Source organism: Alternaria metachromatica, assembly GCF_023757995.1.
Source record: "Alternaria metachromatica strain BMP 0045 chromosome Unknown scaffold_3, whole genome shotgun sequence".
Taxonomy (NCBI): Eukaryota; Fungi; Ascomycota; class Dothideomycetes; order Pleosporales; family Pleosporaceae; genus Alternaria; species Alternaria metachromatica.
Window position 1 is genome coordinate 1,171,015 of NW_026055494.1, and position 12,448 is coordinate 1,183,462.

Genomic DNA, 12,448 nt, shown 5'->3' on the forward strand with positions numbered 1-12,448 from the left:
CTTGTGACCAAGGGAAATTCATACCAGGATGATTCTTAGCAGGCATATCCAGCTGCTGCTTCTTCGGTGAAGCTTGCTGGGCTGGTTTAGGCTTGGCTTTATTGGTAGAAGTTTCGCGGAACACCTCACGAGATTGTGTAGTGACGTGATTCCCAGCCCGCTCGCCCTTCCAATCAAAACCACCTGGTGCCTGATTCTCAATGTTGGTGATCTCGTGAAGGAAGTCATCATCGTCGTCCGGTCCAAATGCCTCACCAAAATCATCGTCGTCATTGATCTCAATGGGTTGGTGAAGTTCGCCCATGTTGTTGCTGAACAGGGTTTCGTTCTCTTCAAAGTCAAGCTCGCCAAACTCATCTGGTGTGTGTTGCGGAGCTACTGGCCTTGATCGCTTTGGAGAACGTCGGCGCTCTGGCGTCTCAGGCACTCTATGGGATCGCTCTTTTGACTTCGCTTTTTGCTTTCCTGCCATGCCATCATTCGCACGGGCACGGGAGCCTAGGTTTGGGGGCGGTAGTGGGGACGCAGCTACTTGCTCTTCTGCGAAACGGATATGCCGAGTAGGCGTCCACAGTTCCTGAGCGGGAGCCTCGGGTGGCCTACCGTATTGTGTCTGGGGGATGCGATGTGAGCCTGCATCCCTTGACGCTTTTAGGTGTGGGCGGACCGGGCTCGCTTGGGTTGATTGTATGACCACATTACGGCTGACTTTCGTTTCAGTCTTCACAAGAGGTGTTGACTGCTGCTTGATGGCTGCCGCATCCAGGAGGTAAAACATCTGGATCAGAACATCCTCGTTCATCTTGAACAGTCTGCTGAGGGTTTCACCGTCCGCTGCATCAAATTGACCGATGTTCAAGTCATCCTCTAGCTTCTGTTTGACCCTCTGCCGCTGCCCGATTAGTTCCTCGTGTTTGGATTTCAAGGTCATCAATTGCTCGACTGCCTCTTTTCGTGAACGAGCGCGTTCCATCCTTTCTTGTTCGCTTGGATCAGGCTTGCCAAACTCGGAAAGATGTGCTACAAACGCAGCCCTAGCATTATCCCATGCCGAGCTTGCAGCGTTGAGGTGTTTCTGCAATCTTTGGCCTTCAGTGCCCAGGAAGGTATCCATGGATTCTCTGATAGCATCTCTCCTTTCCTTTGGAAGTTCGGAAGAGCTTGGTACGCGTTTTGTGGATGCAGACACTGGTGTGGGTGTAGGCCTTGCAGCCTTCTTTGGAGACTGAGACTTCGCTGGAGTGGGCATAGAGTCCTGTTCCGGTTGATATGGGCTTGGGCTTCTTACGGTCTTCGAAGGCGATCGTATGGGAAGCTGCGTTTGACTGGCACCTCTGGTGAACTCGGTCATCGGTGTTTTCTCGCGCATTTTCTTCCCTGTTGGGGTGGGTGATTTCGTCCGGGATTGGGTATCGATATCCATCTCATCCAGTGCACCAAATTCTTCATCCTCCGAGTCCAAGACCGCATGCCCAACCCTCTTAGTGCCAGGTGTGTCCAACCGTCGATCATTTCTAGCCATAGCCCCGGTCTTAGCGAGATCGTTCTTCCGGGGCGAAGGACTACGCGTTTGCTTCCCCATTTTGCGAGCGGGCGCATTTTCCGAGGGTGCGCGGCTCAGTGACTTGCGTTTACGGGGTTGTGAGGCTATCGCATTCTCTGCGTTCGCCATTTGTCTCTCCTCCTCTTCTAATTGCAACATAGCTTCCAGGTCGTCGTCTTCTGCTGTCGCGATATGCTTTGACTGTTTGCCTACACCGTCTACGATGGTTGAGTATGGTGGAGGAGGGCTGTCGGGGGCCATGACCATATCGTCGATATCGGGGAAGTCATCATCGTCGACGAGCTCTGGACTGAGCGCATGAGCCTTGCGAACAGGTCTGGGAGACTTGGTGCGACGTAGGTCTGCCTCGTACTCGTCGCTCTTTCGTTTCCGACCCTTAGAGGTGCGCGTTGGAACTGGAGAGGAGCGACTCGCGTCGTCACCAGTGAGATCGATTGAGTCGACATCAACTGGCTCGCGGTACTTCGTTCTCGCGGTAGCATGTTGGGAGGCAGGTGTGCCAGTAGTCTCAGTGATACTCCTCACATTCGCTGATAGATCTTGTATGTTGTTCTTGAAACTTCCAACATCACTCGGTTCCTTTCGTTCCCTGCCTGCTGATTTGGAAGAGGATACATGTTCAGGCAACCCCGCTAAGATAAGTCTAGGCTTTCCACTCGCTGGAGTGTGCCTCAATCTTGCCATATCCAAGGTCGGGTCTTCCGTGCCTGGCGGGTTGTGCATATCAATAGTCCGTGTTCGAGCGAGAGCGCGGGGTGGAGCGGGACGTTCGGCTGGTAGTGCTGGTGGGGGTGGTGGCGCGGAGGCAGCTTCAGGCTCATCGTATCCTGCGTGGTCGTCCAAGAAGGAAGAATGCTGTTGTGAAATCGTAGCTGAACTCGTCGGAACTGCGTCGGGATCGTATGCAACGAGCGAAGCCGCTGGCGGAATGAAAGGCTTCTCTGCGATCAACCACTTGAGATGTTTGCTAAGATTGTTCTGAGGCATGAGAGCGTCGCATCGTCGGTGTGAGTCCGCATGAATATTTTACGCGTCGGTCCGTGTAGGCATCGCGGTTTTGCAGGCGTAATGGTGGCGATGTCACCGATAGCATCGTTGACCGTGTTGTGCTAACTCCGGAACGCGCCGCGCTAGCACCAAGTCACGTGCTGGGTGGATGCCGAAGAACGTCGAGTGGACCTGCCGCTTTGGAGTCAAACGTGCCGCTTACTTCACGAACCCGCTCAAGACAGCCAATCGCGAAAGTGGCCCGCTCGATGGATCAAAATATGGCGCAGGTTGCGAAGGCACATGTCGCTTCCGGCTATCCTAGGCAATCATCGCGAAATCTAGACTCTTCATAGAGTCAGACGCGTCCCGTCACTCGTACAAGCACTTCTCGCGCCAACGTTTATATGCTGCACTTCTTCACGTTCCAACATCCACGTCGGGAACGAGCTGTGAATGTTCCCAGTTCTACTTCTATACGCATCAATTTTATCCATCATGGAGGTCCCAGCTCACGAGCTGTTCCAAAGACTGTCGACGTCGATCTCAAAGCTACACTCAGGCCCACCGCCTGAGAATGTCCTTCCCTCAACGAATACGTTGAGTGCTGCTCGCTCTATGCTTCACTCCCACCTCCAGAGCCAGGGCGTGGGTCTCGAAGAAAGCATACGGCACATACAAGAGGACCTCGCCCCAGCCTTCAACAGTAGTTCCCGCTCTCCTAACTACTACGGCTTTGTAACCGGTGGTGCGACACCTGTAGCACTTCTTGCCGACAACCTGGTCACAGCCTATGACCAAAACGTGCAAGTTCACCTACCAAATGAGACCATCGCCACAGACGTGGAGGATCGAGCTCTTTCTCTATTGTGCGAGTTGCTCAATTTCGCACCAGAGCAATGGCCACACCGCATATTTACCACAGGTGCGACGGCAGCCAATATCCTGGGGCTGGCGTGTGGACGAGAGTATGTGATTGCTGAAGCCTCAGCACATCGTACAGACGTCGAGATTAGCGTTGGCGAACTTGGTATCACGGAAGCTATGCGGAAAGCTGGTATCGACGAGATCCAAATCTTGACCACGGTACCGCACTCATCGCTGAGCAAGGCGGCAAGCATACTAGGTCTGGGGCGGACGAGCGTCAAGTGTCTAGGAGAACCAGATGCGCCGCACAAATTCGACATGCAGCTACTCAAGAAGTCTCTTGAGCGACCTGGTGCCGCATCGATCGTGGCTATCTCTGCATCCGAAGTCAACACAGGAGTCTTTGCGACTTCTGGGTTAGAAGAAATGCAGGAGATGCGAAAGCTGTGCGACATGTATGGAGCATGGATACATGTGGATGGTGCGTTTGGGCTCTTCGGCCGCATATTGACCTCACCCGCGTACTCCTCTATCACCCAGGCTTGTGAAGGTCTTGAGCTTGCGGATTCGATCACAGGTGACGCGCACAAGCTGCTCAACGTGCCATACGACTGTGGCTTCTTCTTCTCTCGACACCGCAACATCGCTGAACGCGTATTCCAGAATCCCAACGCGGCATACCTCGCTTCCGGGAACGACGCGAACGCCATCATGTCACCGCTGAACATCGGACTCGAGAACTCACGACGATTCCGAGCGCTGCCGGTTTACGCCAACCTTGTTGCGTATGGCAAAGACGGCTATCGTACGATGTTGGAACGACAGATTGAACTCTCACGAGGAATCGCAAGATATATTCTGGAGACTGATGGATATGAGCTCCTCCCTCAGCACGATACCCCTCAGGAAGAAGTCGTAAACAGCATATACATTATCGTACTGTTCCGTGCAACAGATGAAGCACTGAACAAGCAACTGGTCAACAAGATCAAGGCAACGAGGAAAATATATGTGTCAGGTACAGCATGGGACGGGAAGCCAGCTTGTAGATTTGCAGTTTCTAACTGGATGACGGACGCCGAGAGGGATTTGCCCATCATCAAACAGGTGTTGCAAGCCATATTGTCCGACAAAGAGAGTGTACAGTCGTAATAGCGAACTGGATTTACAAGAATGAAACGAGTATGAGCGTACTACATGTCCTCCATCTTGTACACTTCGTACACTGGCTCCTCGTATGGGTGTGCTCTGCTTCCATCAGCGATCTTGATCATCACTGGAGATGGATACTCACTTTTTCAGCGCTTCCACGGCCTTGACAGTTATGTCGCGCCCCATGCACATGGCCTCGACTCTGTACTCGTCAACTTCCTGTAGTTCACCAGCCTTGCCAATCTAAGAGCCGTTGTCAGCCTTCACTGTTCACCACACCGTGGCTCTATGTATGCCTAAGAAACCTACGTGAGGATCGGCAGCGTTGCCCGGTCTAAATTGTCCCGTTCCTCTGCTTGTGAAGCAAACTTCCGTGTAGCCCCCTTGGCCTGGATAACGCCCTGCACCGGCACTCAAGACAGCGGTCTTGCAGGCGCTGAGGGCAGAGGGAGGGACGAAGAATACAATCTTGAACTTTTGCAGACTTGATGCCATGATTACGCAGGTAGGAAGCGATGAGTATGACAGTTATACAAAAGAGATTGGAGTACCCGCAGCCTTTTGGTATCTTTCGTTATATGACTGCAGCTGAGATCCACGATGATGTGGATGTAGCCAATCGCAACGGTGCCTGGGGCGGGGCTACCTTCACGGCAGCTGCACAGCACCGCATATGGTAACCATGAGCAGTTTGGTATGTGTGAGGCAGACTCTACCAGCAAAACGCGAAGCCTAATAATGGGAAGTCTGTCTGAGAACAGAATCAAAGGCGGTCAAGTTTGCGTTGTTGAGGTGTACCTCGAAGCCCGGTGCAGTCTGACGGTTGAAGGAAAGGTGGCGGCACGTTAGCCCCGCGCCCCGCTACAGGCAGACCGCACGTGTCAGGGTGTTTGTTTACCTGTGCGCACAACACTAGGAAAGTGTCCAGTTGCACAAGGATACTCCGCGCAATTCGCGCCCAACCACGACCAGCCCACAGCCATAGCAATCATGGCTTCCATGTCCCCGAGGAAATCTACGCGCGCTGCTGCGACGCGCCGCAAAGCACCCGTTGTCGACGACTCGGACCAGGAGGAGAACAGGACCCCGACGCCCGAAGTCAAGCAGGAAGAGGAGGAAGAATTCACACCGGCCCCCGCGCCACTCAAGACGGGACGGGGACGGGGAAGGCCTCGGAAGGCTGCAGCCCAGAATGAAGAAGCGACACCCAAGCCCGCAGCGAGGCGGCGGACGCGCGCCACAGAGTCGGTCGAACCCACGCAGACGCTCACACCCGCGACAGAGAGGACCACCAGGGCGGCTTCACCCTCCAAGGCGGTGCCCAAGAAGCGCGGCAGGAAGCCACGTGCTTCTGTCGCTGCACCTCCGGCTGAGGATACCTCGCACTTGCTCACGCCTGAGCCTTCAATATCGCCCGAGCCCGAGGTTGAGCAGCCGTCCGAAGCCACCGTTACACCAAGCTCGCCGCTCGCCGATAGTACAAACGACACGGCAGACGATGCCACGAATGACATGGTAGACGATCCTACGAGTGACGCTGCGAGCGATGTTACCATGACCGACCGAACGCCGGAGCCTGCACCCGCGCCTGTGCCAGAACCCGTACCCGAGCCTGTCGCTGAGGTTACCCAGATAGAAGCGAAAGACGAGTCGCCCGTACCGGAACCGAAGGTCGAGGTTGAGCCTTTATCAGAGCCCCAGCCCCCAGCCAAGGTCATGGAGGATCTCGGCACACAACAAACTATGCTTGAGCCTATAGATATTGTGGTCAAGAGGCGAGCGGCAGGTATCCCCGCGTTGCATGAGCCTGTGGCGCCTAAACAGCGGACAGTAATCACCTGGCTTGTCCTCAATAACTTCAAGAGTTACGCTGGCCGACAGGCGGTTGGGCCCTTCCACGCCTCCTTCTCCTCCGTGGTGGGACCGAACGGCTCCGGGAAGTCAAACGTCATCGACTCGCTTCTCTTCGTCTTCGGTTTCCGTGCAAGTAAGATGCGACAGAGCAAGCTTTCCGCCCTCATTCACAATTCGGCGGCGTTCCCGGACCTGGATTACTGCGAGGTCGAAGTCCACTTCCAAGAAGTCAAGGACCTCCCAAACGGCGGCCACGAAGTCATCCCTGACTCAGACCTCGTTGTCTCTCGAAGAGCGTTCAAGAACAATTCGAGCAAATACTACATCAACAGGAAGGAGTCTACATTCACGATTGTCACAACCCTGCTTAAAGACCGCGGCGTGGATCTCGACCATAAGCGTTTCTTGATCCTGCAGGGTGAGGTTGAATCGATCGCGCAGATGAAGCCAAAAGCACAGGGCGAACATGACGATGGTCTGCTAGAGTATCTCGAAGATATCATCGGCACGTCCAAATACAAGACACCCATTGCAGAGTCAGAGGTCGAAGTGGAGACCCTGAATGAAGTCTGTCGTGAGAAGAGCAGCCGTGTACAGCACGTCGAGAAGGAGAAGAGCAGTCTGGAAGAGAAGAAGAACAAGGCGCTCGCCTACATTCGTGACGAGAACGAGCTGGCCTCGAAGCAGTCCACCCTCTACCAAATATATGTGTCCGAGTTCGACGATCACATTCAAGTCACCCAGGAATCTGTCGGACAGCTCCAGTCGCAGCTTGATGAGGAGTTGCAGAAGCACCAAGGTAACGAGGAAGAGATCAAGGGGCTTGAGCGACAATACAAGACTGGCGCGAAAGAGTGTGAGCAGCTCGAAAAGAAGAACCAGGAGTACCAGAAAGAGGTGGCCCGCGTTGACAAGGAGACGGTCAAGTTCGAGGAGAAAAAGAAGTTCCTGGCTAATAAACAGAAGAAGCTGGAGAAGACCAAGGAGACAAGTGGCTATGGTCGATCGGAAGCAGACAGCCTCGCCAAGCAGTACGCTGCGGACGTCGAGCGCTACAACGAAGAGATTGCTGAACTCGAGCAAAGCATGGAGGTCGAAGCGAAGGAGCTCGAGACGATTCGCAAAAGCTTGGCTGGTAAAACACAGGGTCTCTCTGACGAGATCGCTGCAAAGCAAAAATCTTTGGAACCTTGGAGTGCGAAGATCAACGAGAAACAGTCCGCTATTGCAGTTGCCCAGAGCGAGCTCGACATCATGCGTGAGCGTGAGAATGCAGGTGCCAAGGGTATTGCCGAAGTCGAAGCAAAGATCGAGAGCTTGGAGGAAGCCAAACAGGCGAAGGTTGCAGAACTTGATGAGTGCAAAGCCGAGAGGAAGCGTGTCGAGAAGAACGTACAAAAGACACAGGCTAAACTTGAGGAGATAACTCAACAAGAACCGGCGCTGAGGTCGAAGCTATCTGGCGCACGAGCCAAGGCAGATGAGGCCCGGGCAAGTCTCTCTTCCGCTCAGACTCAAGGCAACGTTTTGACGGGTCTGATGCGCCTGAAAGAATCAGGACGTATCGATGGATTCCATGGTCGACTCGGGAACCTAGGCACCATCGATCAGAAGTACGACGTTGCTATCTCTACGGCCTGTCCGCAACTAGACAACATGGTTGTAGACACAGTAGAGTCTGGTCAGCAGTGCATTGAGTACCTACGGAAGAACAACCTCGGTCGCGCCAACTTCATTCTCCTGGATCGCCTCGCCAAGCGTGACATGTCGCCAGTGCAAACACCCGAGAACGTGCCACGTCTTTTCGACCTCGTCAAGCCTAAGCACGAAAAGCTCAAGCCTGCATTCTTCCAGGTTATGACAAACACGCTGGTCGCCGAAGACCTTGACCAAGCTGAGCGTATCGCATATGGCGCGAAGAGATGGCGAGTCGTCACCCTAGACGGCAAGCTTATCGACACTGCGGGTACCATGAGTGGTGGTGGAAGCAGAGTAGTCAAGGGAAAGATGTCTTCCAAGCTCGCGTCTGACGTCTCGAAAGACCAGGTCACAAAGCTCGAGCATGACCGCGATACGCTTGAACAGACCTTTGCTGAGTTCCAACAAGAGCTCCGGGAGCTCGAGACTGCGCTGAGAGACCTCAATCAGCAGATACCCGAACTAGACACCAAGTCACAGAAGCTTGCGCTGGAACTTGAGAGTTTTGATCGCAATATTGCGGATTCTCAGCGCCGCATCAAAGAGCTAGGTAGTGAACAGACATCCACGAAGACCGACAAGGGACGCATCGCATCGCTGGAGAAGAACATCGCCACGATGGAGAAGGAGGTCTCTAAACTTCGTGCAGAGACTGAGGATATTGAAGCGGAGATCAAGGCTCTTCAGGACAAAATCATGGAGATCGGAGGAGTCAAGCTACGAGGTCAGAAGGCCAAAGTCGATGGTCTCAAGGGACAGATCGATACATTGACCGAGCAAGTGTCCAATGCACAGGTCGCGAAATCAAAGGAAGAGAAGCAGTGCGTCAAGCACGAGAAGGCACATAACGATGCCATCAAAGAGCTCGAAAAGCTTGCTCTTGATGCCGAGAAGGTTGAAGATGATATGGCTTCACAACAACGTGACGTTTCCGGGATCCGACAGCAGGCCGAAGAAGCGCAAGAACAGCTCGAGGCCAGGAAAGAAGAACTTCAATTGGTCAAAAAGGAGCTCGATGAGAAGCTGGGCGAGCTCAACGAGACGCGTGCGGTCGAGATTGAGATGCGCAATAAGCTTGAAGAAAGCCAAAAGACTCTGAACGAGTACCAGAAGAAGCAAGCATACTTCCATGACAAGCTAAGCAAGCTCGCATACCAAAATGTCACCGACTTGGGCGAGGAACAAGAAAACGGAGGTGAAGGTCTCCCGTCTTACAGCAAAGACGAGCTTCAAGACATGGACAAGGCTACTCTCAAGGACCAAATCGCCCACTTGGAGAAGAAGAATGAGTCCACGCAAGTTGACCTAGCGGTCCTCGCCGAGTACCGCAAACGTGTCGAGGAGCATGCTGCGCGCTCCACAGACCTCGCTTCTGCTGTCAGCGCCCGTGACGCTGCAAAGCACAAGTGCGAAGAGCTTCGACGTCTTCGCAAAGAAGGTTTCAAGGCTGGTTTCGACATCATCACTGCGCGTCTCAAAGAGATGTACCAGATGATTACCATGGGTGGCAACGCCGAGCTCGAATATGAAGATACACTCGACGCCTTTTCCGAGGGCATCCGGTTCTCAGTAATGCCTCCGAAAAAGTCATGGAAGAACATCAGCAACCTTTCCGGTGGTGAGAAGACATTGAGCTCTCTAGCTTTGGTGTTTGCTTTGCATCACTACAAGCCTACACCGTTGTACGTCATGGACGAAATCGACGCGGCGCTAGACTTCCGCAACGTGAGCATCGTGGCGAGTTACATCAAGGAGAGGACGAAGAACGCACAGTTCATTGTTATCTCACTTAGAAACAACATGTTTGAACTTGCATCGCGGCTGGTCGGCGTGTACAAGGTCAACCACATGGTAAGCTCATCTCAAGTGCACACTCAATGGCTTCAGCATCGTTTACTGACTTATTTTAGACGAAAAGTGTTACGATCGAGAACAAAGACTATATCATTAAACAGGCTTGATGATTGGTGGGCAACGAAGACTCTTGCGATTGGTGTTTGGTGTTGGGAGTGAACTCGCGAGTACGTATTCGGTATGAAGCGGAATGGGTTGGGCTAGCTGCGATGATACCATACTGAGATACATGCGGCCTGGTACTGAACGAATGCAATGTTGAATGTCATTATCATTATATCCATAAATCCTCGCTTTGAGCACTGATATACCTAACTGAGCGTCCAAGGTTGCGCGAATCTACAGTTGCACGGAGCTAGATCAAACTAGCTTTGCTCGCTCTCCTCCCTTAGGCTCTTTAAGTGGCAGCAGTGTAGTCAATTTCACTTCCCGTCCCTTTCATCAGGCATAGCGGCTGCCTGCGCACACAACAAAACTTCTCGACCGAGGCGTTGCTACGGTTTCCAACTCCCACGCAATCGCCCCTCGCCACCTCGGACCTCCACCTCATATACCGCTTACACTTGTCTTAGCTTTGACCATTGCTAACAACCTACTCAAGTACGTCAACACGGGTTACACCAACTTTCGGCCTACACCACATACCCACCTCCTGCCTCTGCCCCTACCTATACCTATACCCGCAACCACTGCACGTTCTCCACCAACACAAAAGTGCACTCCTACTTCACCAGCACCTCACAACTTGAGCGCGCGACTACGTCAGCCGCTCACAACACCATGGCCCACGCCACTGACTCCGTTCCTACCCCGTTGAAAGGCCACACAACTCGAGATGTTAGCAGCGCAGGAGAGACAGCGGTAACTCCTATATCCAAAGCGAAAAAGACCTCTGAGAGCCCTCGAGTCGAAAAGAGCAATGGCCAAACTACGCCTATGCGAACTCTTCGCAGTACCAAGTCTACCCAGACCACCCCGAGCAAAGACACAACAGTCGAAACTGTCGAAGTGGCCGCTGTATCAGAAGAATCAGACCTATCTGCATCGGTGACAAGCAGCGATGAAGGGGTTGCTGCAAGGTCAGCGTCCGGGACTGAAGAGAACTCTCGCGTAGACCGCAAGGCCAAACCATTCGTCGCCTCTTCGAAAGACCCTCGCGCCGTTGCTCAGGAAGATTCTTCACACGGCAAGAAGCGCGCGGCAGAAGACAAGAAAGGCGGTCGAGCGAAGCGTCAAGTACGATCATCCCAGGAGCTGGGTCTGACCTATAACAGCATCAAGGCAATCAACATGCCGCCGCGTGATATTGTGGCCGGCCAAGACCCTCCCGCTCCCACACCCGGTGAATCTCCCTACGGTGACACAGAAGATCACCAGAACAGTATGATCATCTACTTGCTAGATGATTTGGAGCACACATACTCGCAGGCGACTATCTTGTACAACAAGGCATTCCCAAACGATACAGTGACGGATGAAGCTGTACGTCGCCGCCATATTCGGTCTCTCGAGCGCTTACAGAAGCGTTACGGTGCAAGGCCTGCTACGCAGATTGGCGTAGTCGGCAGGAACATCTCGAGACGTGGAAGGCCGCGTGCGCCCCGTCTAAGTGGTATTCAGCCCGAGAAGGACTTGGTTGCTCCCTCCGAGGAGCAGACCGAAGGCGAAGGCGAAGGCGAAGTCTCGGCCCTCGAAGAGACTTCGGCGGATACATCGATTGCTTCTTCGAAGGGTGGCTCGGTCAAAGCCATGAAGCAGGCTCAGCGCGAGAAGCGGAACTACAAGAGCCACGAGTTTGACAAGGCTTGCATCGTTGTTTGGCACGATGCTGAAGGCATTTCGTTCAAGGACATCCGCAACAAGCTCGAGGAGCGTGGATGGTCCCTTGGCGTGCCCACGGTCAAGAAGGAGTATGCGAAAGCTCGTGCTCGCATCTGGGGCACGTCACCAGAACCTGCCGCCGACGATACTGAAGAAGGTCATGGAGAAGTGATCGAAGATGAAGAAGACGGAGACGTGAACATGGAGGAGGAGTCAGTTGAGCAGGAGGAGATGTGAGTTGGAGACGACGGGGTGGCAGGCGTCACCGTGCAGCGACCCGATAGTACATGTTGGAGGCGACAAGCACCGGACACATGATTGTAAACGTAGCAGTGCGACCACCTGATACATTGCAATGTTCTATTGAGAATCCCTACATCCGTGCACATTGCGTGAAGTGAATCTTGAACGCGGCGATGCTTGGCCGTTCTCTTTGACTAGTTTTAGCTCAGCGCACGGGCCACTCCGCCGCGGCCTTGAACCGCGACTGGATTCCATCACTTGTACACGACACAGAGCCATTTGGCTGTATCGACACCCGCGCCCCCGAACGACCGAGAAGCCCCCCGAAGACGCACTCGAGCACCCGACGCAACCACCCGGCCTGTCTCTGTGGCGCCTCGCAGTATTTCGAGCGCGGTGATAGCGTGA

The 12,448-nt window shown here is 53.7% G+C and overlaps 3 protein-coding genes across 3 annotated transcripts; all 3 read left to right on the plus strand.

Moving 5' to 3' along the window:
* Positions 1-3,049: 3,049 nt before the first annotated feature.
* On the plus strand, positions 3,050-4,570 carry J4E83_002041 (uncharacterized protein; the record flags this gene model as incomplete). The annotated part of the gene is made up of 1 exon (XM_049328993.1): positions 3,050-4,570. The coding sequence occupies one exon, from the start codon at positions 3,050-3,052 to the stop codon at positions 4,568-4,570; it is 1,521 nt and encodes a 506-aa protein (XP_049191965.1).
* Positions 4,571-5,560: 990 nt separating this feature from the next.
* On the plus strand, positions 5,561-10,083 carry J4E83_002042 (uncharacterized protein; the record flags this gene model as incomplete). Its single annotated transcript, XM_049328994.1, has 2 exons — positions 5,561-9,973; positions 10,033-10,083. The coding sequence occupies 2 exons, from the start codon at positions 5,561-5,563 to the stop codon at positions 10,081-10,083; spliced, it is 4,464 nt and encodes a 1,487-aa protein (XP_049191966.1).
* Positions 10,084-10,756: 673 nt separating this feature from the next.
* Positions 10,757-12,034, plus strand: J4E83_002043 (uncharacterized protein; the record flags this gene model as incomplete). The annotated part of the gene is made up of 1 exon (XM_049328995.1): positions 10,757-12,034. One exon carries the CDS (start codon positions 10,757-10,759, stop codon positions 12,032-12,034), a length of 1,278 nt encoding a protein of 425 aa, XP_049191967.1.
* Between the last annotated feature and the right edge of the window lie 414 nt (positions 12,035-12,448).